The sequence below is a fragment of the Vipera ursinii genome, assembly GCF_947247035.1.
Source record: "Vipera ursinii genome assembly, chromosome: 7".
Lineage (NCBI taxonomy): Eukaryota > Metazoa > Chordata > Lepidosauria > Squamata > Viperidae > Vipera > Vipera ursinii.
Window position 1 is genome coordinate 53,870,114 of NC_139521.1, and position 23,729 is coordinate 53,893,842.

Consider the following 23,729-nt stretch of genomic DNA (forward strand, 5'->3'; position numbering starts at 1 on the left):
GTCATGTGGCCGGCATGACTAGACACCAAAGGCGGAACGCTGTTACCTTCCCACCGTAGCGGTCCCTATTTTTCTACTTGCATTTTTTACGTGCTTTCGAACTGCTAGGTTGGCAGAAGCTGGGACAAGTAACAGGCGCTCACTCTGCTACGCGGCACTCGGGATTCGACCCGCCAAACTGCCGACCTTCTGATCAACAAGCTCAGCGTCCTAACCCACTGAGCCACCGCGTCCCTTAACGGGCCATAATAATTACTAAATATTCTTTGCTTATTATAAAATAGAGCTTCACAGGCTCCTTTATTATATACCAATATTAAAGAATTATTTTGGGTTACAAACAGAAAATATGGTGCTAAACCCCTGCTTCTTAATTTTGTAATTTTGATACTGCAAGTGGAATAAGACTGATGATATAAAACTTACATTCTACAATTTAGGTTTTCTTTAATGGAGTACATGGCGATACCTGGGTCACTAATTTCTCCTCTTCCCCTCATCAGAAAGCAAGAAAAAAATCCACTTTTAGCAGTCCTTTAGAATGAATTTTAGGATCTCTCATTTCAATTTATTTTAAGAAACAATGTTTCAGTTTTTTATTTCATTCTTACAACAGCTTATAAAAATTCAGAGTACTAAATATTTGTGCAAAAATACTTACAAGAGCTTGTTCAATGTATTCCTTCCAAACAAGCTCAAGTAGTATTCCATTCTACCAAATTCAGCACAATTTTATTTCTCTGATTGCATTACGAAACAATGAGATACTTTGTCATAAGTTTATTTCCTCTCTTCATAAGCATTTCATGCAAGTCATAAATTTACTCATCCTCAGAGAAACGGATATGCTTGCTTATCTCTTGAGTCTTTGCCAGTCTCATTTTTTCCGCTTTTGCTATCAGCTAGAAAAGAAAAAAATACATACTGTATTACCATTTTTAGAAAATATTAAAAATTATCCATAAAGCTATCATTTGTGACAAAAAACCTTTAAAATCAAATTTAATTTGGACAAGAACAGCCTTATGACCTGTAGAAAATTTTAATTTCCTTGATATTAATGAGTTATAAGCTCATTTTTGGCAATTTTATGCATTTGACTGTATTGCTCTTCAGATGTACCTCCAACTTAACAAAATCCTTTAAAAGGTTGAGCTACTTAATTTTATCCTCAAATATTTTTTAAAAGTTTTGCAGAAACTTAGTGGGCAATATGGATTTACCAAATGAGAAAATCTTATGAGCAATATGATGGAATGGGGATTCAAACCTGATTTATTTAGTCCCAATTAGTTCACCATGGTTTAGAATACGTTATTTGGCCAAGTGTGATCAGACACACAAGGAATTTGTCTCCAGTGCAGAGGCTCTTAGCAATTTCCACAAAGACTGAGGAGTTCTGGATGACGCAGTCTCAAATATTTTTTTCTTATCAGAACAATCTATACTTTGGAATGTAATCAATGATGGGATTGTAATTTGGATATTATACTATGAAAATAAATACTTTATTTTTAAACTTTTAATTTCTCTTTTTACATATCCCCAAAATCTACATTTGGCAATTGGGCAAGCATTAAAAAAACTGAAATTGAAGAGTACTAATAATCTCCAATAAAATGCCAGTTTATTGATAAGTCTTGGTTTCCACAAGCAGTTAAGTCTATTCCCAATAGGGTGAAAAGAAAAAGGCTGATATAACAATTTTATTTAATATAAGGGTATTAAGAACCTTAATGGGTTTTGTTACTTTAGTAATGATAGGTTAGAAGACAGGAAATTGAGGTCATACATGTTAAAAATTGAATAAAACTGATATTCAACAGAAACTTTATAAAGTAAAGAATATTATACAGATAGTTATATAATTAGATAGATAGATAGATAGATAGATAGATAGATAGATAGATAGATAGATAGATAGATAGATATTTGTATTTAGGCAAAATGATAAATAATTTTTCTGTATATATACAGAAAATTATACAGATAAATATACAGATGAATTATAAACCTTTCCAAATTTCTCCTCTGAAACATCAAACAAAAAGTCAAATAATATTATTAATATTAAACAGTTTATTTCAAATGAATATTTTGAGATTAATTTTTATCACTGAAAGAGGACACTGGCAATTAATCATTCACATTAATTTATTAGAATTGCTTAATTTTAGGCAAAATTGTTTACACAATTTTCCAGAAATTCTTAAGTTTTCCCTTTAAATCAGTTATGTAATTTCATGGAAAACAATGCTTAATATATTTGAATAATAGCAACCTATTTCCAATGGACCTAATTGAATTTCACTGAATAGCAACAGAAGATAAAACATTTCTTTCATTCCATATCAAGGTAGAAAATAGAAACAAAAGTCTAATTTTGCTGAGTAGATTCCATACCAAAGTCATTGTAAATCCACCTGGAATTTCAGCCAATTAAAGTGGTCCATAGTTATGCAAAATTTGCAAATATTAACAGCACAAAACAGTGTATCAAAAAGACCCTGGTATCTAAATGATAGTAGTTGCATATATTCAAAATGTAATTTGAATAGCAAGTAGGGTGCAGGATTCTTCGTATCTGAGTTTCATGATTATATATAGCTTTGAAAATATCTTTTAAATCAGACATGTCAAACTTGCGACGTCACATGACATCACACAACGTATCTGAGCTTTTTTGCCATTGCTGGCAATGGGGTGTGCGCGGTTTCTTCATGACACATCCAGCCTCTGGGCTGGTAGCTTGACACCCGTTTTAAATGTACTAATTCTAGCGTAGTCCTTAAAGCATTTTTAACAGAAAATTAAGTTAAGCTTTACTTTTGGACCCAGATCATCCATAAGTTTTAAACACAATCTATATTTTTAAAAATAATGCTTAATTCTGACTTAACATTAGAATTCTCTATAATTGTATTGCTAAGCGATATGGCCGCAAAACATGACACCAGGTTTCCACAACGCTTCATGATGGCAATCCCTGCAGTCCCCATTGCTATCGTTAAGTGACATTGGAGTCATTAACTAAGGACCTATTTGTAACTTTCTAAGGGCCTGTTTGTAACTTTCTGCAAGCTTCCAACAATTAAAGACAGTGGGGAAGGCAGCTTGCAAACAGGCTATCCTGCAAGTAAGTAGCTGCTACCACATAGGAGATGGTATGTGGTTGGCCAACAAAATATAGCACAAGTGCAGTGACAGTTGGGAAGGAGGAAAGTCAGGTAAGGCACGATGTGAACATGAGGTTCAGACAGAGTGTACGAGAATGGCTAGATATGTGTGGCTACCACACAGTGAGGGTGCAGGGAGGGTATGTGAATGGTTGTTGAGATGCAGGGATACACAGTGTGTGTGGTGTGAGTGTTTTTGGATGGAGGGTACTGGTGCAACTTGTGATCTTCCCTGCCAGTTTATACATTGACTTTGCTTCTGGAAACCAGCAGGGGAGGTTGCAAATGACCATGTAACTGTGGAACATTGTAACTACTGTAATTGCAATCTGGTTACCAGGTACCCAGATTGCTATCATGTGATTGTAAGGGTGCTGGGATGCCACAACCTGGAGGACTGGTTATACCGAGTAGTTGCTAACCAAGGAATACCTATATTAATATTAGACTAGTTAACACTGTTTTTTAGCCAAAATTCTTTTACCTTGATATAATCAATTTAGTTTGGATATTTGAATACCAATTCCCTTGTCCTGCTTAATGACCTCACTAAAGTTTTTTTGTTTCAGTTATTGGACTGCTGTTAGTATAGTTTTTCCTATATTTCTCAACAAAAAGAAGTTGAGATATATTAAAGACTAACAAATGTATTACTACATTACTACATTTTACAGCAGAATGTGATGATGGAAAATCTGTGTTGTAACAAATTTGTTCGCCTTTGAGATGGCACATAATTTTACTACAGAACCACTGAACTATCGTAAAAAATTTAAGCTGCTTTATATTGATCACTAGTTCTAATAGTGATAGATGGATCATTTATGTCTAGCTCACAAGACCTAATTCTGACTGGCATTAGGTCTCAAAAGTCTCAGTGCAACTGAATTTGTGCATCTTCCTTTGAATGAATGAAACCTGGGATTTTATTAACATCTGTGTATGAGTTCCAGATTATTTATCTTACTTTTTCTGTGCCCCGCTTCTTTTCTCTAGGTTGATTCAGTTTAGCTTGTCGGTCCACCAAGATCTTCTGCCAGTATCTTTGTTCATGATCACCTTAATACAAAAGTATTGATCCAAAGTACATAATTTTACTTAACTTTACTTAATGTCAATACATTATTATTCTTAAATTAGAAAGATGTACTTATCACATCTATAACAATACAGAAATCCGCACACATGAATAATAGGACTAAACTATGGTGGGAAACATGAGCAGAAAGCATGTTGATCCAAAAGCACATAAAGTCCTATGCATAAGCGGTACTCCTGATAAACCCATTTTTAAATCTCTACCTTAAGCACATATAGTAAAAATCATTAGACATGATATTTCGGAAGTAAAACTGTGATGTACAGCCATTTTCCTTATTTATTCCTACTTGGGTGAAAGTGACTGACATCTATAATTTAATTCTTAAAAAGAGAACATTTTATGCAAGAAAAGTCTGCAATTCTTTTCAAGTTATACAACATGCATCTTCTTTCTTTCTTTCTGTTTGTTTTGTGCTAACTCTGTACTGCATGAATAAATAAAATAAATACTGTCTTAAAATCCTACCAAAAAGAGTGGAAGAAGCGAAGATCAAATATAAGAACTCAAAACCTGTTCCTGATTTTACGCTCGTAGAAATATGACTAAGAGGGAGATAAAATACAGCACATACTGTATATAAATTTTAAAAATCGTAATTATAAAAGATAAATGAAATCTCTAATTATTTTAGTCCCTTCCATCAGAAATCATTTATTGAACAACTCCACTTTTACACATTTGTTACTAACATATACGTGGATATTAGCATTTTTGAAACCAAGAGCTAAAACTTAAAGGAAAGCAGGGGAAAGAATTTTTACTTGTTATGTAATAATTTGAAGGGTCAGAAAAAAAACTATAATGAGGGAATAAGGAACACAGCATTCTTAATCAGCTCATTTGTTTATATACTACTGGACTGCTCTCCATCATCCTAATTTAAAAGGGTGCATAGTTAGGCTTCAACTTATGACAACAATTGAGCCCAAAATTTGTATTGCTAAGTGAGATATTTATTAAGTGAACTTTGCCCGATTTTATGATCCTTTTTGACTCGGTTGTTAAGTGAATCACTGCAGTTAAGTTAGAAACCCAGTTGTTAAGTGAATCTGAGTTCCCCATTGACTTTGCTTGTCAGAAGGTCACAAAAGGTGATTACATGACCTTGAGGAAAGCAATGGTCATAAATATGACTCAGTTGCCAAGCACCTGACTTTTAATCATGTGACCATGGGGGGATGCTGGAAAGGTCGTAACTAAGAAAAACAGTCATAAGTCACTTTTTTCAATGGTGTTGTAACTTTGAGCGGTCACTAAATGAACTGTTATAAATTGAGGACTGCCTGTATTTAGCAACTGGCATTCTAGACAAATTGTAATCACTATTAACAGTGATTCTCTTTTTAACAAAGAGAAATACATGGTATAAGTTCCAGTCCCAAACATAGAAGTGATACCAGTTAGATTTGGAAAAGAAATTATGGGGAAAAAATACCAGAATACAGTCATAACACTGAACAAGTGTTAAAATATTCCCAAAACTGATATAACATGTGCACACCACATAAATGTAAAATGTATAAACCTCACCTGTAAGAACTTCAAGTTTCCAGTTGTTCTTTGTCTGCAGATCTTTATGTGAGTTTATTAAAATTTGTGCATCTCCAGGTGTTTTAAGCCGTACATGACATTCTGTATCTCCTTCCAGCAGATCAACATAAGCAACATCAGCTAGTGTTATCAGCATGTCCTATGATGAAATAGATGCACCACAGAAGATACATTCTATTACAATCTCTTCTTAACTTATTTACTTTTTAAGAAGAGAGAGGCAGGAAAATAAAAATATTTTTAATCACACAGTGGAGACAAAATACGTACAAAGAGAAAAATAAGCAAATGCTGCAAATTTAGAAAAATATAATTAACTGCAATATGATAATACTGAAGAAATGAGTAAGAATACTGTCTATGTCTTTATCTTTGTGAAATATATCTTACCTCCTTCACTCCTCATCTCTACCTCTGTCTTACATACGGTGTTGTAGCTCTCTAAAATCCAATTGATTAGGACACAGATTTTCAAGTTATTTTATTTATTTATTTATTTATTTTAATTCCATTTATATCCCGCCCTTCTCCGAAGACTCAGGGCGGCTTACAAGCTTAGCAGTAGCCTTCATTCTATGTATATGCCTGCTTATTAGGGCTTTCGCCCCCTCCCCCAAGCGGCATTATTACAAAGTCAAGCTTAATTGCCCCCAACAATCTGGGTCCTCATTTTACCTACCTCGGAAGGATGGAAGGCTGAGTCAACCTTGAGCCTGGTGGGATGCGAACCTGCACTAATTGCAGGCAGCTGGTGTTACTTAAAGAGGCATTAGCCCACTGCTCCACCAAGGCTCCACCAAGTTATGCAGTTCTAATCAATGTCCAGCATGAAAGACCAGGGCTACGTTAACTTCCAGTTAAACTGATTTGTTGGTCATGTCTATGCACAGGAATCTAGTCAACTAATGGTTAGCACTATTTTGGTGCTAGATAAAGGCTAACAGAATTCAAGAAGGGTTGGACTTAGTCCACTTGTGGAAATATAGAGATTCTAGGCTGATTCCTCTTTTGACCCGACTTTGCCACTACTTCTCTTACAGCCAGTAAACTTTTCATTTTCATGCTTTTTGCCAATTCAACTTGCTACTATAACATCACAGAACAATTCAATAATTTGATTACAAAATGTGAAGCAAGTCTAAATGCTATTGATATTGCTATTTAAATCATGTGCATCACTACAGTAGCTTACAATCACTTTATTAAAAGTCATAATCACAGTCCTCTATCTGGGAGAAAGGCAGGTCAGAAATATGAAAAATAAAATAAAATAAACAGATATTCCAAGAAAATGATAATTGCATCTCTAAGAGTACCAAAGCATCACCTTGATATGCTTCCTGCCTGGCAGTGGATCAGTGCTAAGTATTTTCACAATCACTCCACTCTCAAACTGGGGTCCCATTGGATGAATCTTCTCAGCAGGAGCTAAATCATTATTGCTGATACCTGTTAATTTGGAAAAAAAACATCAATGGAAATTCTTAATTTGGTCTCGCAATAAATAAACTTCTTATGATTTCATATATGGAATGGAATAGTATTGTTAGACTTAATTATGTTTCTTGTTACGGTTTGGCATACACAGATCACCTAATAATACTTAAAAGAATTCTAAATTCTATTGTACTAAATACATACTTTAATCAAATATTTTGAATTTGATAACATGTATGTAATCATAAGGGACGCGGTGGCTCAGTGGGTTAGGACGCTGAGCTTGTCAATCAGAAGGTCAGCAGTTTGGCGGGTCGAATCCTGAGTGCCGCATAGCAGAGTGAGCGCCTGTTACTCGTCCCAGCTTCTGCCAACCTAGCAGTTCGAAAGCATGTAAAAATGCTTTCTACGGTGGGAAGGTAACAGTGTTCCATGCGCCTTTGGCGTCTAGTCATGCCGGCCACATGACCACGGAGACGTCCTCGGACAAGTGCTGGCCCCTAGAGTCGGAAACGACTAGCACGCATGTACGGGGGAACCTTTACCTTTACCTTTACCTATGTAATCATAATCTTATTTTTAAGAGACTCCACATGTATTATTACCAAAAATATCTTGACAAAAAAGTTTACTAACATTAATTTAGCAAATTTTAACTTTTTAAATTTAATTGATTCTGTAAAAATATATCCGTGAGACACTTTCAGCCTTTTCTGAGTGATAAATAACTACAGATAAATTTGATTCTTCTCAATTAAATGGCCAGAGAATCAAGTTTAAAAAGTATCTGTGTAATCAATATATAAAGAACCGCTATGAATACAACACAAATTTCAGATTTTAATTACTTGAAAGTGGACTGGAAAATGGAATGTCTGATAAAGTATCATTTTCCCCTTCTAGAACTGCAAACTATATCAACTGCATCCAAATGAAAAAATAGTTATACGTTTTAAGATATATAGAGACAGACAAGAGACAGACAAATGGAGGATTTATGAGCATATGCTTAATCTAAGAATTTGTTTTCATTATCATAACACAACTCCAAGTTCTTTCATCTACAAACCATTGTAATGAAAGGAGACAATCAAACCAACTTAATCAACAGGGGAATCTTTTAATTTAAATCAACAAGCAAAGGACATATTGTAAATAATAAACTGTCCACGCTATTTAAAGGAAAATACAGACAAAACTGAATATTTTCTAGATGTCTTCTATAGTGCTTTGTAATGATTTCTAATTTCTAATTATTTCTATTGAGGCATAGGTAACACTTTGCTAATTGATTTCAAAACATGTATAAACATTGCAGACAAATATTGCCAACGGTAGTTTAGCAATATTTGTGTGAACAGAAAGGAACTCATGTAAAACATCAATATCTCTCTCTACTGTCTTCCCAAACATTTACAAATGCATTAGAATGTTGGTTTGTTATCTTTCTAGCCTGTTCACCAGGAATTTTGCTTTGAAAAAATACAAAAACCATGTGATAACTAAAGCAAGATTTATAGTTGGTGAAGCAAATCATAGAAATGTATTTATAAAGACAATTAGTATTTCCTGAAAATCCTGGAAGTACAGAAAGCGAAACTCACCAAATAATTTATCCTTTGGGGAAGGGGAGAATGGACAGTTCCAAGCCATAGTTTGTTGTCACTGTGAGTTGGGGGAGGGCAAGAAGGGAGGCTCAGCCAATCTCACTGTACACATGTTGTACTTTGATAATAAAGGTTCATTCATTCAATTCCAAGCCATAAAGTAGTCAACAGTGATTGACACCCACCAGTTGTGGTAGATTACAATGGATTCCATTCCTCACTAGTAGAACCTCTGGAAACCCCCCTTTGCAATTACATGAAATTTTTCCTGTTCTATCAGGAAATACATATTTTTCTGTTTTATTTATTTAATTCATATGCTTATATGGCTTATATCACAAAAACCCAAATATAAAAAGATTAAAATATTACAAACATCAAAACCTTAAAATTAACAAAAAATGAGTAAACTAGTAACCAGTATATGAGCAGAATGGAAGTGGGATTCCTCTCCCCTTCCTTCAGCATGAAATTCCTCCATAGGGACTCAAGCCAACCTGCAGAGCCAGGTTTGGAGTCCATTTTGGACAGCCAAGAGGGTGGGAGCAGTTCTCACCTCCAGCAAAGGTAGAGATTGCACTGGTTGATTTTCTATGCAATGTGAACATCATTTGTCAGAAGGCCCTAAGATGAATAAGTACTCCATATCCAAAATCTATCTTCACTCCATGGAAGTTGGTTTTATTTTATTAAAATAAAACAATTTTGTAATATAATTTTAAGATTAAATTCATGTTTCTCATCCTCTTAAACCATAAGCTCTTGTCCTTAAAAAGAAACACAAGAAATTCACAATTATATTTACATTTGCCATTTCTTGTTGCAGAATCATCTGCCATACAGACATCTCTTTTCATTGTTCCAACAGTCACAGTGTTTTCTTTGGTCATTGCTTTTTTCAGAGATGACATGCTGGCTTTCTGCAGGGTCAAATACTCTTGCTTGAGCTGCATCCATTCATTCCTACAGAATGGACATTGAAAAAAGGTAACACAAAGGTTGGAAATGATGGAAAACAAAATGATAAATGTAAAAAGAATGGAATTTCCTTTGTACACAGGGATGAAAGGTTCCTATTTTTTAATATGACATAACTGGTTGTACGATGATTTAAAAGAGACTAAAACAATGATTCATACAAAAGGTATATAGATAGATAGATAGATAGATAGATAGATAGATAGATAGATAGATAGACAGACAGACAGACAGACAGATAGATAGATAGATCTAGAGTCTCGGGTTTCTTCCCGCGTTCCTTTCATCTTCAGAAAGTTGTGGCGACGTTTCGACGAAATCCCATCCGTCATCATCAGGCCGGAGTGTTCCTCCTGCTGCTTTCAGAAAGCAGCCACGCCTCTACCCAGTCAGAACACAGCCCCACCGGCAGTTGGAAGGAAAGGAACAGCCAGACCACGCATTGCTCCTGGAAGCAGCAGGAGGAACACTCCGGCCTGATGATGACGGATGGGATTTCGTCGAAACGTCGCCACAACTTTCTGAAGATGAAAGGAACTCGAGAAGAAACCCGAGACTCTAGATCTACACATACAGACACCCACGAGAATCTACGAATATATATATATATATATATATATATATATATATATATATATATATATATATATATATATATGACTTTTTGTAGTTCAATAGAACATTTCGTTTATTTGAAGAGACCCGAATTTACTGAAAGCTTATATAGTTGAAAAAACTGGTCTATTTATCAGAATTCTGTGTCACCTATTACATAATTCTTTTCAACTTGTTTCTAAAATACTAAAAAAATGCATAATTCAGTTTCTAGAACGTCACCTAATATCCATTAGTTGCTAGAAGTCTTTCTAGGAATTCCAGGCTACATAGATTTTGGATTGACCTTGAAAACACAAGCAACTGTACATATTTTATGCCTCTACACAAAGATTAGTTATGCATTAACTGTTTAAGAAAACTTAAAAACTCTATAAAAGTTTGCTTGGATGTCCATCATTCTAGAGATCAGGAGATCAAAGCTTGAATACAGGTAGTCCTCATTCAGTGACTGTTAAAAATTGCTATAGTGCTGAACAAGTAATACAGGTCCTTGAAGCTCTGGCCATCTCAGCATCCTTATAGTCACCTGATCACGATCTGCTCACTTGGCAACTGGGTCATACTTATGAGGGCTGCTGTGTCCCGCAGTCACATAATTGCAATTTGTAACCTTCTCTGATGGCTTCCCATGACAAAAATAAATGGGGAAGCCAGCAAGGAAGATTGCAAATCACTCTAGTAAGTCACTTGCACTATGTTTCATCTTGTTTACTCCTTCCCACCTGGCAGCAATCTCCAGCAATCTCTCTGTGCTTTACCTGCCTGCCAGCCTGTTTGTGAGACACCTGGGACATGCTTAACAACCCACAGTCCTCCTTAACAATGGTAAGGGGAAGTGTTAGGATTGCCATCTCTAAGTGATCCCAATTACCATCCCTAACCTGTAGTCCATTTTTTTACTTACTATTATTGATTAAAGAAGAAATAAGTGATTTCTGAATTGCAGGTATTTTCTAGACTGAAAAAAATACCATTCAAGGAGGGGTTCCTGAACTATATTTTATTTAATATAATCAATTTTCTTTTCTTGCAACACAATGAACTATATTGCACATGACACAATTTGCAGTAGAGGAAAGAGAAATTTATATTTACACTATCAAGTTCTCCTTAGCTACCAAAATACTTTCTTAATATACATTTAAAAATCAAATGAGCATTTTACAGTAGTTTAAAAAAACGTTCAATAAAAATAGGTTACTGACAAGTATATGAGAAATTTTATGGGACAAGAACTATAGGAAGTTAAACAGATTAAATGTTTACGGTTGCTTGACTATCTATGACACTAACATTTTACAAATCATTAATTCAATCAGGAAAAAAGTAACATTATTAATTAATTAACAAGTCTTTTAACACTTGTTATTCCACCTTCCTGTCAACAATATAGGTAAACATACTATCATTTCATCAGAAACAGTAAAAATACGTACAAGCTACTCTTCTGTAATATGGCAAACAAATCAAATATATTTTAACATACTTTGAGAGAACTCTCAGTGGAATAACCTCTTCTCCCATCTTATGTCTCTCTTTATGTTTCTTCTTGTGTTTTCTTTTAGACTTTGAAAGAGAGGTTTCTTTCTTATCACCAATCTCTCTCTCTTCTTCAGTAGAAATTTCTAAATAAAAATGGATTAAAGTTGCTATAAATAACTTGCAAGGAGTTCAGGTCAGTTTGTCTCTCATATGCAATATAATTCTATATTGTAGTGTAACTGATTAAGGTTACCCAATGATTTTCATGATTGAACTTTGGTTTTTCCAACCCAGAGTGATGCATTCAAACTGGCATTTTGATTAGTTTAAGACATATCTGGCATCATTCTTCACTACACAGCAGTAAACTCCTCTTTTTAAATCTAACATTAAATTTCTAGCCTAAGACTCAAATGCAAACATCTTGAAAACTGCATGTATGCATTTGGAAATATAGAATTGCAAAGATGTACACACTAATAAATCTTTTCAAGCACACTTTAGATCACATAATGTATTTCCTCTTCCCTACTTTATCCTATCCTCCAGATACATAAAACACATTGCTATATATGGATATGAAAACTTTCAGCACTTGGTCCACTGTCAAACCACATTAAGGGAACGGTAACAGTGGATCCAACCTATAAATTATACTGGGAAAAAATAACAAAATTATTTTATTTCTCCTACTTTCATCATTCCAAGAAAGAATTATGCCAAAAATAAGATTTTCCTCCCTTTTTCAAACTGGAACAAATTTTCATTCTCTTCCACAAAAGAATCCGTATCACTAGAATTTTTTTCAACCCTATTCATGATTAGGAAATCAATAGGAAAAATTAGTAATATAAAACTACCTTTGGAATCCTCCAGCCCTGCTGATAGCATCTTTGCAGAGTGAACATTATCTTTCTGAGAAATTTTCTTCACTTTTACAATTGACATATCTCCATCACCAGAGCGATTCCGTTTCCTCTTTCCTGATCTAGTTTCTCCTAGGCTTGAGCTTTGTGTTTTATCAAGCTTCTTCTTTTCTTTCTTTGAAGGGTGTCGTTGGTTTTCTGACAATTCTGTTTCAGAACTCTCCGATATCGTCCTATGACTTTTGGTGCATTCTGTAAAACTGGCCATGTATAATTCTTTTGCTCCAGTATTTGACTGCTGGCTGTTTTCCTTCTTTGTTTTAGATTTTTTCTTTTTCTTCTTCTTTTTTTCTTCTACGCAAAATAAGAACATTTATCTCAATAGTCTGAATAAATAAATTACCCTTTTACTCTCTTTGCTTCCAAGGAGTCCACAGAGATGTTTATAGCTTTTTATTTATTAAATTTATTCGCCACCCAACAGCAGTTTAACAGTATAATAAACATGAAAATCCACAAATATAAAATAACAGAACAGACAAAACAAAATCATTAACACAAGATGGAAAAAGAGGGAGCTGGTTATACGGAGGGGTGATTAGCTTTTAATTAGTCAACCACCTCCAGTGTGAAACTCCCCCATTGAGACCCCAAACCATCTGGCAGAATCAGGTTTTAAGAAAGGAGGGTGAGAACCAATATCACCTCAGGAGGATATTCCAAACGACATCTTTTCCTCCCATGATTTTTCACAGCTCCCTTACTTGATGAAGATTAAGGAGTATAACAAAATCCACAGACAAAAATAAACGTATCAGGTTAATACTCACCAATTAGGGTAGAATCACTTGTAGGTAATGTGGGAAAAACTTTGTTTTTTACTGTTTTGGGAAACATACCAGGTTTTCTCGGAGCGTCTTCTGGTGGATTATTTAAGAACTAAAAATGCAAAAGTCAGTTATTATCTATTTGAACATATAATCTATGATACAATATACATAGTCCTCGCTTAACGATCATTTGTTCAGCAACCATTTCAGATTATGATGACACTGAAGGGAGCGTTTATGCCTGAAGTTATGAAAGTTAAAATGCCACCATGGTCACAATCAAAATTCAGGCATTTGGCAATGTGCCATCCCTTGCAACCAAGGGGTGCTGGAACTTCCCCCTGCATCTAAGCCATTCTGCACAGCAGCACTCCACCACAGAACCAGACCTGGCCCTGAAGTAGAAGCCCAAGATTGTCAGCTGAGTCAGCCAGCTGCAACCACTCCAGGCCATGACATCAGTCCTAGCAACCCCACTACCCCTCAAAAATATCAGTTGCACTTTTCCATAAAGCTCACCAGCCTTGAAGAATAGCAAGACTGCCCCACGCCCATCACTTCCAAGGATCTGCCACATGTCACTTACCTTCAGACATTTTTCTCCTACTGTTGAGAGGTCTGCAGAGCTTATCTTAACACAGCTCCCAGTTGTACCAGGCCTTTTTTTTTCCTGAAGCCACCTTGAAACCAGTTCTGGTGGGGCTTCAGAAGCAGGGGTGTCAAACTCAATTTCACTGAGGGCCGCATCAGCATTGCGGTTGCCCTCAGGGGGCCGGGTGGGTATGGCCAGGGTGGGTGGGGCCTACTGGGTGGGCGTGGCTAGAGTGCGTATGGCCTACTGGGTGAGCATGGCCAACTCAACATCGTTCGCATCAAGGGTGCCTATGGGAGCCTGGGCAGGAGTGGGACAGATCTGAGGGTCCCTGGCAGAAGGAGGGTCTCTGGGCCAGGGCCAAAGCAGTGGGGGCCGTTCCCTCACTGTTTCCAGGATGGCTTCACGGGCCACATGAAACCACTTCTGGCCGCCGGGCCTTGTGTTTGACATGTCTGAGTTAAGACATGCAGGCCTCTTGGACTTACGGGTGGCAAGGCTCCATCGATGGTGGTCATCTTGACCGTCAGCCCCGTTGACTCCGTTTAAATTGCGGAAACAGCGACAATCAGCTGCTTCGCGGTTTGGGAACCCTCCCCCTGGGAGAAGAGGGGAGGGTGAGTATTCAGGTAGAGGTAGAGCTCCCTCAGAGCCTGAATTAAACACCGGACTCGGGGACTCCTCTGTTTTAAAGCTTTAGAACAGAGCAGGACGCTGCAACCATCCCTGCATTCAATGTTGAACTTTGGACTACTCGGACGCAGGCAGAGCTGAGCAGGAGAAGTGTGAAATTGCAAGTACATGATCTTTAACTCTGGAGTGCTATTTTTTTTTCCTCCTTCTCCAAAGTTTAATCTAAAAGAAAGGGGAGGAAGATGGCGCCGGAAAAGCTGTAAAAGATTTTTTTAAAAAACATTTGAAGCTGGTATAAAAGAGATTTAAAAGATCTGGAGATTTAAAAGGAAAGTAACAAAGTTGTAACCTGGGTCTCTAAGTTAAATCGTGACCTTTATATAAGGATTGGGTGGAAAAGTGAAAGTGAGAAACGAAAGTTAATGGGTGTTAAAATGGCTTCTAAACCGCCTAGAGCTCCCGTCTCTAGAAGTGCGGGGGCATCACCAGTTCAACAACAATCTGCACTTCAGAACTTGATGCCATCCCCCACAGTATCCTCATCAACATTAACATTGAAAGATTTACAAGAGGCCTTAAAACTTCAATCTGAGCAAATGGCGGAGCTCATTAATGAGAAAAATAAGGAAATAAGAAAGGATATTTTACTGGCATTTCAGGGGCTGGCACTTCATACTGAGTGTTTGGATGAACACGTGGAAGAAGTTAACCAAAGTAATTTGATACTGGAAGCTAAAATGTGCGAAGCTGAGAATAAAATGGATAAGATCGATGATGAGGTGGTAATGATATAATATAGAGACATGGAGTTTGCTTTGAGGGTAAGAGGTTTGAAAGAAAATCCACAAGAAAATTTGGAAGAGATATTTGCAAATGCTGTAGCACCTATACTGGGATGGCGAGCTGAAGATTTTATAATGGAAATAGATAAAATATTTTGTGTCAACTCCTGGACTGCTAGGCAAAGAAAGCTACCAAGAGATGTGGTTGTTTATTTTACAAAGAGAATGATTAGAAACGCAACTATTCAAGCTTTTTATAATAATAGATTTAAAGTGGCGGATCAAGAGGTCCTGATTTTGAAAGAAATTCCACCAAGAATTCTAAGAAAAAGGAAAGAATTTGTCTTCTTGGCAGATGAATTAAAAAAACGACAGCTCCAGTTCAGATGGGAAATACCAACTGGGATGGCGGTGAATTATGCAGGTACAAGATATCGTCTTAATATAGTTTTGGATGCAAGAGATTTTTACTGTAATGTACTGAAAGCAGGTTCACCGCCATCCCTAGAATTCAAAAGAGGGAAGGAAGGAAGAGCACGACAGGCACAAATGGAAGGAATACAGCAAGATGAAGAGGTGACCCCGCTGACTGTAAAAGAAGTACAGCAAACTCTGGAAACTGTGCAGCCCCTGGTACCATTAGAAGAACCAAAGGTTCAGAGAATGACACGGGCTGCAACCAGACGAAAGGAACAACAAGAACAACAGAAACAGTACCCTAAAATCACCTCTCAAGAATCTATTATTACTGAAGCAGTGGGAGGAGTGAGGCCAAAGAGGCAGGTGCTTATGGATCTGCAAGATACGCTCCGAAAGCTTCAAGTTGCAATAGTTGGCGACAAGGTTTCTAACATGGAATGTTAATGGTTTAAACTCTCCGCAAAAGAGAAAGAAAATGACGTTATATGTTTGCAGGAAATGCACATTCGTGTATCAGATCAAAAATATTTGATAAACTTTAGATTGGGTAAATAATTTATTGCATCAGCAAGAAAAACGGAGTAGTTATTTATGTGAAGAAGGACCTAACAGTTAACTTAATTGAAGCAGATAAACAAGGAAGATATATTATAATTGAATTTTTAATAGAAGGGAAGAAAATACTTTTAATTGGAATATATGTGCCCAATCAACAGCAAGGAAAATTCTACAAACTTTTACATAATAAAATAATTCAATGGGATTATAAATCTTGTATTTTAATGGGAGACTGGAATGGAGTTTTGGACACAAAGAAAGACAAATATTGGAAGGAGGATCTGCCTACTATAGAAGAGTGGACTCTAAAAGTTTTGAACCTAGCAGAAATGGCAAAAATCTCAGCATATTTGAAAGATCAATCGCAACAAAGATACATTTTGGAATGGAGAAGATGGATTGATTACATTCAGAATAAATATGGGACTAAAAAGTTTCATTTAGCTTATGAATGAGTATTAGAATTTAATAACGTGTATTATTTAGTTATGTTTAATGGGAGTTAAAGTGTGATAGGATTTAAAATGTATTCAGTTAGTTAGCGTATTCTAGCTTAAGCTTTTTAGATGCAATACCCTGTATTCAGCTCTGGGAAGTCGGGGGTGGGACGGGTGGGCTTTATGGGGAGGTCGGGTCAATTTATGTTTAAAATGTACTGTAAAACTTTTCAATAAAAATAAATAAATTTTAAAAAGACATGCAGGCCTCTTAACAGCAAGGATTGCTGAAAGATTGACAAACAAGTTCTATAGTGCCAGTGCCAGTAACAGGAAACTGTTAACATTCATAAAGTATTTTTTAGAGTTCTAAATATTTAATTGACACTATTAAGACATTTTCAGTAGAGAACAGTATCTTTCCTCAGATAACAATTTCTGTATTTTCAAGGTCTACTGCAGTATGTCAGTGACTGAAAAATTCACACTGAAAGACTGAAAAGACTTGACATTGCAGCTACAAAAATTTTAACCACTGAAAGACTGATCACTGAAGGACTCACGCTATACTACAAAAGGTTTTATAAAAACAGTATTTTTATAAAAGCTAGAATTGTATAAATAAATTAAGAACAAAACAATGTTTTCAATTGTTTATAAATCACCTCTATAGCTTTTTCAGCTTGTTCTTTTGTTTCAAATTCCACAAATGCAAATCCTTTAGGATCTTTGGAGGTCTTATAGCGAGGAATGCTGACATAAACTACGTTGCCACATTTTCCAAATACTCGTTCAATCCAACTGTGATTCACATTTTTAGGAAGTAATTCCTACATCAAGAGTTACAACAGAAATAAAGCTACATTTTTATATACATATACACACAAAAAACACCAACTTTATTTGCACATTTATGCACGAATCATTATACTAATATTTTATAATTAAAACTAGCAATTAAGTGATGTGGAAACCCAGAAGTATCACAAATAAATATGATATCTATCGTTTATAAACAATTTTGGCAGAAAAATACATCCACACACATATAGGAATGCTCAGTAATAGGGTGGCAGCAATGGCTTATGATTCTGTATTTGACAATATAAGTAATCTTTTGTCCTATGTACAAAAAATCCCAAGTAAAAAGTTGGGAATTACCTTTATTAAAATAACCACATGCCATAAAATATGTACCGGCATGTTAAATGTTTCTACCAAAACTATAATATTTCTTGATGCAGAAGAAATCGTCCTACTTCCTACACTGTCCCATAATTGTGTACCCATAAACTATTAGAGAGCCTGAATCTATATAAATCTATAATTGGCTTAGCTAGATGGTTGCAATTGAAAGTCTTCTAGAAAGAGTTGCAGTTTCTCATTCAGGTATAAAACTGTAAATAGAAAAGTTAGACTTCGCGATCTTTCACAAGAAGTTGATTTCTTGCAGGGGGCAGCGGATTACGAAGTAGGAACAGCACGGGGCTGGAAGTCAGGTAAGGGAAAAAAACAATTTCTGGGGGAAGCAAGAATTTCTTTCCTTACTTGCCCCACTTGTTCTAAGGCCGCTTTCCACTCAGACATGTTGCTCTTGCCAATGGCCCGACCACCCACTTCAGAGCCCTTCCTCCCCGAGCCTCCGGTGCTCCACCTGCTGTTTCGGTCAGTCTGCTGGCCCCCACCTCAACAGAATGCAGCTGAAAGGCAGGTTAGTAAAAAAAACGCTTAGGGAGGCGGGGGTGGGCGTGGCAACCTTACCCTGTGTGGGTATTGATACAGGTTGCTCATGGGCGGGACTGAAGGCCAAGGACTGGGACGACGGCGCGCACCCACAGAGAGGGCTCTGCATGCCACCTGTGGCACGTGTGCCATAGGTTCGCCACCATGGCTCTAACCCAACTGATGAGTTGTAAGTGAAAAAAGTGATAGTACTAAAAAAAGTAACAGAAGATAAATAATAGGATAAAAATGATAAAAAAGCACACACACACACACACACACACACACACAACCACACATATATAAAATTATATATATATAAAATTTAAATCCACATTTTGTAAAATACATTTCATAAAAGTCTGGGATGGGTAAGCAAAGTCAGCAAAATATATATAGTATAAAGCTGATATTTCCACAGTTAATAGCTTAAAGTTTATGTAACCTAATTAAAATGAAGTTATAACAGCCAAAAGAATTATTGCACAGTTGTGCTAGTGGAAGAAGTACCAGTTCTGGTTTCATTGAATGGATTGACTGCTCCCTACCCCAATCTCAGAGGATTAAGAGAAGAGATTAAAGAAAGAGAAATCTTTCTCCATAAATCCTGTTCTCTCAGACAAACTCTTATCCAATTGCCACTTATCTACATATAGTTTCCACAGCACTCAGAAACTGAGGATTTTGCTTAAAAGGAGACAGAATGAGCTGGCAAACCAAGGCTCTCCTGGCTTATACTGGACAATGTTTATTGTTGTGTTAAAGAGATCCAAAAATATTGTGCCAATTGGCTGAAGTTCTAAACAAGGGCACTTGGCTAGCTAAAGGTGTTTTAAAATTCTACTTATATAAAAACTATTCAATATTTAATTGGCTGTTTCTAAGGAAATATTAAAAGTAAAAAAGTGAAAGAAAATAGGCACTATCTTACCACATATACAGTACGATTATCCACATCTTTTGGCTGATCACCCAAAGGTTGCCGCCTTCTGATCCTGGTTCCTTCTAAATCCAACTATAAGGTATAAAATTAAATTGAAAATCTATTCCAAATATTTCCTCCTTTTGGCCTTAAATAATAAAAAACAGGGCTTTCATACTCACTTCTACAACAGATGAACTTTTAACTGCTCGTGCTATCAATTTTCTGTCAGTGGTTAATTTTTTCATTTTGTTAAAAGAAATCAGAAGTGATATGTCAACATCTAAAATTAAAAGAATTACATTTAGTGCTAGAGATTGTAACAGGAATTGGGAAAAACTTGGTATATTGATCTTGGGAACTATTTGGTAAAATAAATGCTCCATTTTTCTGATTGAGAGAAAAGGGAAAAGAATAGTTGGTTTCAATGAAATATGAACTCTCGAAATGAGATGTTTATGGGCAACTCATCACTCATAAGCATGAGGTCACTATTTTCACTTTAAATAGCTTACTGAAACTAAAAAGATATATAGGACAAAAGTACAAAAATGTATACAATATGCTTCCTTTTGGGCCCTGTATGTTTAAGTTCTACAATAAAGCCTGGGCTTGAATCAATTCATAAATTACTCCATAATTGATTTTAAAGTTTCATTACAATATTTTAGATTTTAGATTTAGATTTTATTAGATTTATATACTGCCCTTTTCCCATAGGATTCATTACCTTTCAAATAACTATAGTCATAATGCAATGTAACTATGAGTTTCCAGGAAGAAATCAGATAAAAACAATTTTACCACCATGAATACTTTGTATTTGTATTGCAAAACTGATAAAGCCTAACATATGGTGTTCGTTCTATCATTTGGATGAACTATTATTTTCAAGTAAAAATATTTAAATTAGTCGGAAAAGGAGCAGAGGGCCAGTTGTGTTTAAATAAATTAAATCTGTAGTTGATACAGATATCTGTAATGTGTGTATGTGCATGTGTATATAACCAATAGAAACTATTTTTCAAGAATGTTCTAAGCCACCAGGGAGTTACCATGTTTGAATTGGGTGGCTATATAAATCTAATATATAAATGAATTTCAGTAATAATGTATTTTTACTGTTAGTTTAAAACAAGCAGACTTACATCCATCTCTAGATTTTTCTATTTGTTCTCTCAGAAATTTGTCTTTGTGAAGATTAACATCACCAAACCAGAAGTCAACTTGTTTTGCTATATCTGAAAGCACTTGCTTTACTCTAGATCTTTTCTTTTTTTCTCGTTCTTTTCTTTGTTCAGTAGTTTCTTTCTCCATAATTTTGCTTCTTGTATTTTCTGTCTCCATTCCTAGCCCACTGTCATCTGAAAATAAAGCATAATTGTCATTTTCAACATAAATCCATCTACTTTACACTTACATTACACAATATGTTAATTAGCAAAGTAATTTTAAGAATTGATCTTCTTCTTAGAAAATATATGTAGAAGGGAGCAAAATTGGAGATGGCTGCTCAGTGGGAAACAACAAAGGATTACATTTGCAAATATGAAGCTATTAAAAGAATAACAGCCTGGAAATTTTCAGTAGTAGTTTGCTATTCTATATTCCTCAGACCAACTGCATTTTATTTTTTTTTAAAAAATATAGCATTCTGACAAAACAACATGGCAATACTCAGCAGATAATGCATTTATTATAAAACACAAAGAAAGCAGTTCTTGTTATATTTGCAAGACACACGAGTATGTGAGCAAATATATATTAACTCCAGAGGAAAACCAGAGTTTCCCAAGTGGGCAAACACATACAACAGCGATGCAACTTTTCTTACTAAGATCTTTTACTTTTCAATACATGAATATGCAGCTCATTACATAAATTAATGTATAAAATTCACCATCAAAAAGCTAAGTCTCTGCTTCCACAAATGCTAAAGTAACTTTACAAAGTCTGGAAAAGCAAAAAGAGGAACGGCCCGTCGCCGTTGCCTCCTCCCGAGCAAGGACAGGGCAGAGGCTTCTTGTCTGCGAATGACGGGAACGACAGCACAACGTTTCCGGAGGACACTAAGCGAGGACTGCCAAGTCTAAACCTAAGAGGCTCACCAACTCTTCGGGTTGCGGGCAAAGCCCTCTACGGTACCTGGAGCTACTCCGCCGGAAGGCAGATCACAGCAGCAGAAGCCCTCACAACTGGAGCCACCGTTCCCCACAGCCCGTTGCAAGCGCGCTTCCAGATAACGTCAGCAGCGCAAGCATCTCGACGGTTAAAAGGGCTCATGCACGGGCCCGCCCCGCGCTCAGCACGCGCCTTGACGAGCTGGATTCAGGTTCTCGTGCGCTAGGGAAGCGAAGGAGTAAGTAACCCCCCCCCCTTCCACGCACACCCCCTTCGTATCCACGTGCTCTCGAAAGGACCTGCACCTCGCCAGGTACCAGGATGAGGGGTTCAGAGTAACGTCATAGTCTTGAGCCGCTGGAAGCCCCGATTCTCCGCCCCACCCCGTCAACCACGCAGGATTAAATGCTCGCTCTTCCAGGATTTCATTGGCTGACTGGAAAGCTAGCGAAGCCCGCAGGGGCGCACGAGAATCCATTTATATTGGATGCGCGATTTGTACCCGTTCCCGTTACGGATCCGCAGAGATACCAAAAGTTTAAACGTGTATCTGTATAGAAGAGCGATTTTTCGAACTTGGTGACTTCTAGGGGCGTGCCGGCTGGCGAATTCTGGGAATCGAAGCTAGACCTTTTAAAGTGGTCAAGTTTGAAAAACACTACTAAAAAAATCAATCGGTAACAAGGTGGCTTTTAGCGTCAATAATGCAAGCGCGTTGACTGTGTATCACTGGAAATTGGGATAGAATTCCAGCCAAAAAGATCAAGAGAATTGGGTGGCTTTCGCTCCCTCAAACAGACTCACTTTAGAGGGATGTTGTGTGGGTAAAATAAGAGAAATATTAGATACGTTTGCTTTGAAAAATACATGATAAACAGTATTTTCATCTACCACATGGTTAAAAAATGCATGAATTGATTGATCCTGGAAACTACGTAAAGCTGACCCAAGTAAGATTTGGATGGGGATTTCATGCTTTCACTAGGTTGAGAAATTTGGAATAAAAATCAGGGGGGGGAAAGGCTGTGGCAAAGACATGCTGCCACCAGGACTTGACCTTGAGTTCAGGTTAAATTCATCAGAGCTCCTTCCTAATACATAAGAATAAAACTGCAGTCCTCGCCTCCATCCGTCTACTACTCTAAGCTCACACTAGCACCACTCTACCCTTATCAACTTTATGGTTTAAAACTCGCCAATGCTGTACTTTAAGGTCCGTATGGGAGTCGGAGATCGTGACAGTGCAGCATTTTTGTCTCTATGGTATTTGTCGCATCCTAGAGACGTCATGGTGCTTGTGGAGCGGGAACTTTCGTAAGGTCAGACTGCTGAGAGAGGTTGGGGAGGGCGGGAGTGGTTGGGTGTTCCCTCCCCGGGGCTTGTGAAGGAGCTGAGTCGACAAGGTTATCAAGCCTCTGGGCTCCCTTTTGCCAACCCGGCTGAGGACTGTGGTGTATGGATTCGTCAGTAGGTATGATTCGTTTTATATTCTTCTAAAAATGGTGTAACTTCAGATTTGGGTGCTGTTTCTTTCTGTTAGCCTCTAATGAAGAAGAGCCAATGGATTCACCCCGTTTATTTTTTATTTTATTTTAATCCCATTTATATCGCGCCCTTCTCCGAAGACTCAGGGCGGCTTACAATTCTAAAGCACAAATCAATGTGCTTAGCCATAGCCTTCATTCTATGTAGTTATCCTATCTTCTTACCTCTGCAGGGTTCAAAGCTATGTTAGCTTGGGATGATAGTCTTTTAAGGCAGGGGTGAGCAATAAATGGTCCCCGCAGCCCCTCTCAGCATGACTGAATTTAACTCCAATAATTACTGAAAATCAGGGCTTTTTTGTCATAGAACGCCCAGAACGGAGTTCCCGCACCTTTTTTGGGATGGAACCT

The 23,729-nt window shown here is 36.8% G+C and overlaps 2 protein-coding genes across 4 annotated transcripts in view; one reads left to right on the top strand and one right to left on the bottom strand.

The window, feature by feature from the left end:
• Positions 1 to 765: 765 nt before the first annotated feature.
• LARP7 (La ribonucleoprotein 7, transcriptional regulator) lies at positions 766 to 22,203 on the bottom strand. 3 transcript variants are annotated; one of them, XM_083367975.1, is made up of 13 exons: positions 21,859 to 22,203; positions 20,862 to 21,077; positions 19,896 to 19,996; positions 19,723 to 19,806; positions 17,735 to 17,899; positions 13,648 to 13,756; positions 12,812 to 13,171; positions 11,956 to 12,094; positions 9,679 to 9,836; positions 7,157 to 7,278; positions 5,809 to 5,968; positions 4,144 to 4,235; positions 766 to 902 (listed from the first exon to the last, which is right to left on the bottom strand). In XM_083367975.1, the coding sequence occupies exons 2-13, from the start codon at positions 21,058 to 21,060 to the stop codon at positions 822 to 824; spliced, it is 1,770 nt and encodes a 589-aa protein (XP_083224101.1). In that variant the 5' UTR covers positions 21,061 to 21,077; positions 21,859 to 22,203; the 3' UTR covers positions 766 to 821. The 3 variants fall into 3 exon arrangements, with proteins under 3 accessions (XP_083224101.1, XP_083224102.1, XP_083224103.1); XM_083367976.1 differs by lacking the exon at positions 21,859 to 22,203 and adding an exon at positions 21,822 to 21,839; XM_083367977.1 differs by lacking the exon at positions 21,859 to 22,203 and adding an exon at positions 21,614 to 21,765.
• Positions 21,991 to 23,729, top strand: part of ZGRF1 (zinc finger GRF-type containing 1) — a 36,980-nt gene continuing 35,241 nt past the window's right edge. Inside the window, exon 1 of the mRNA XM_083367963.1 lies at positions 21,991 to 22,072. The gene's annotated coding sequence lies outside the window, so the exon portion shown is untranslated. The remainder of the gene's footprint in view (positions 22,073 to 23,729) is intronic.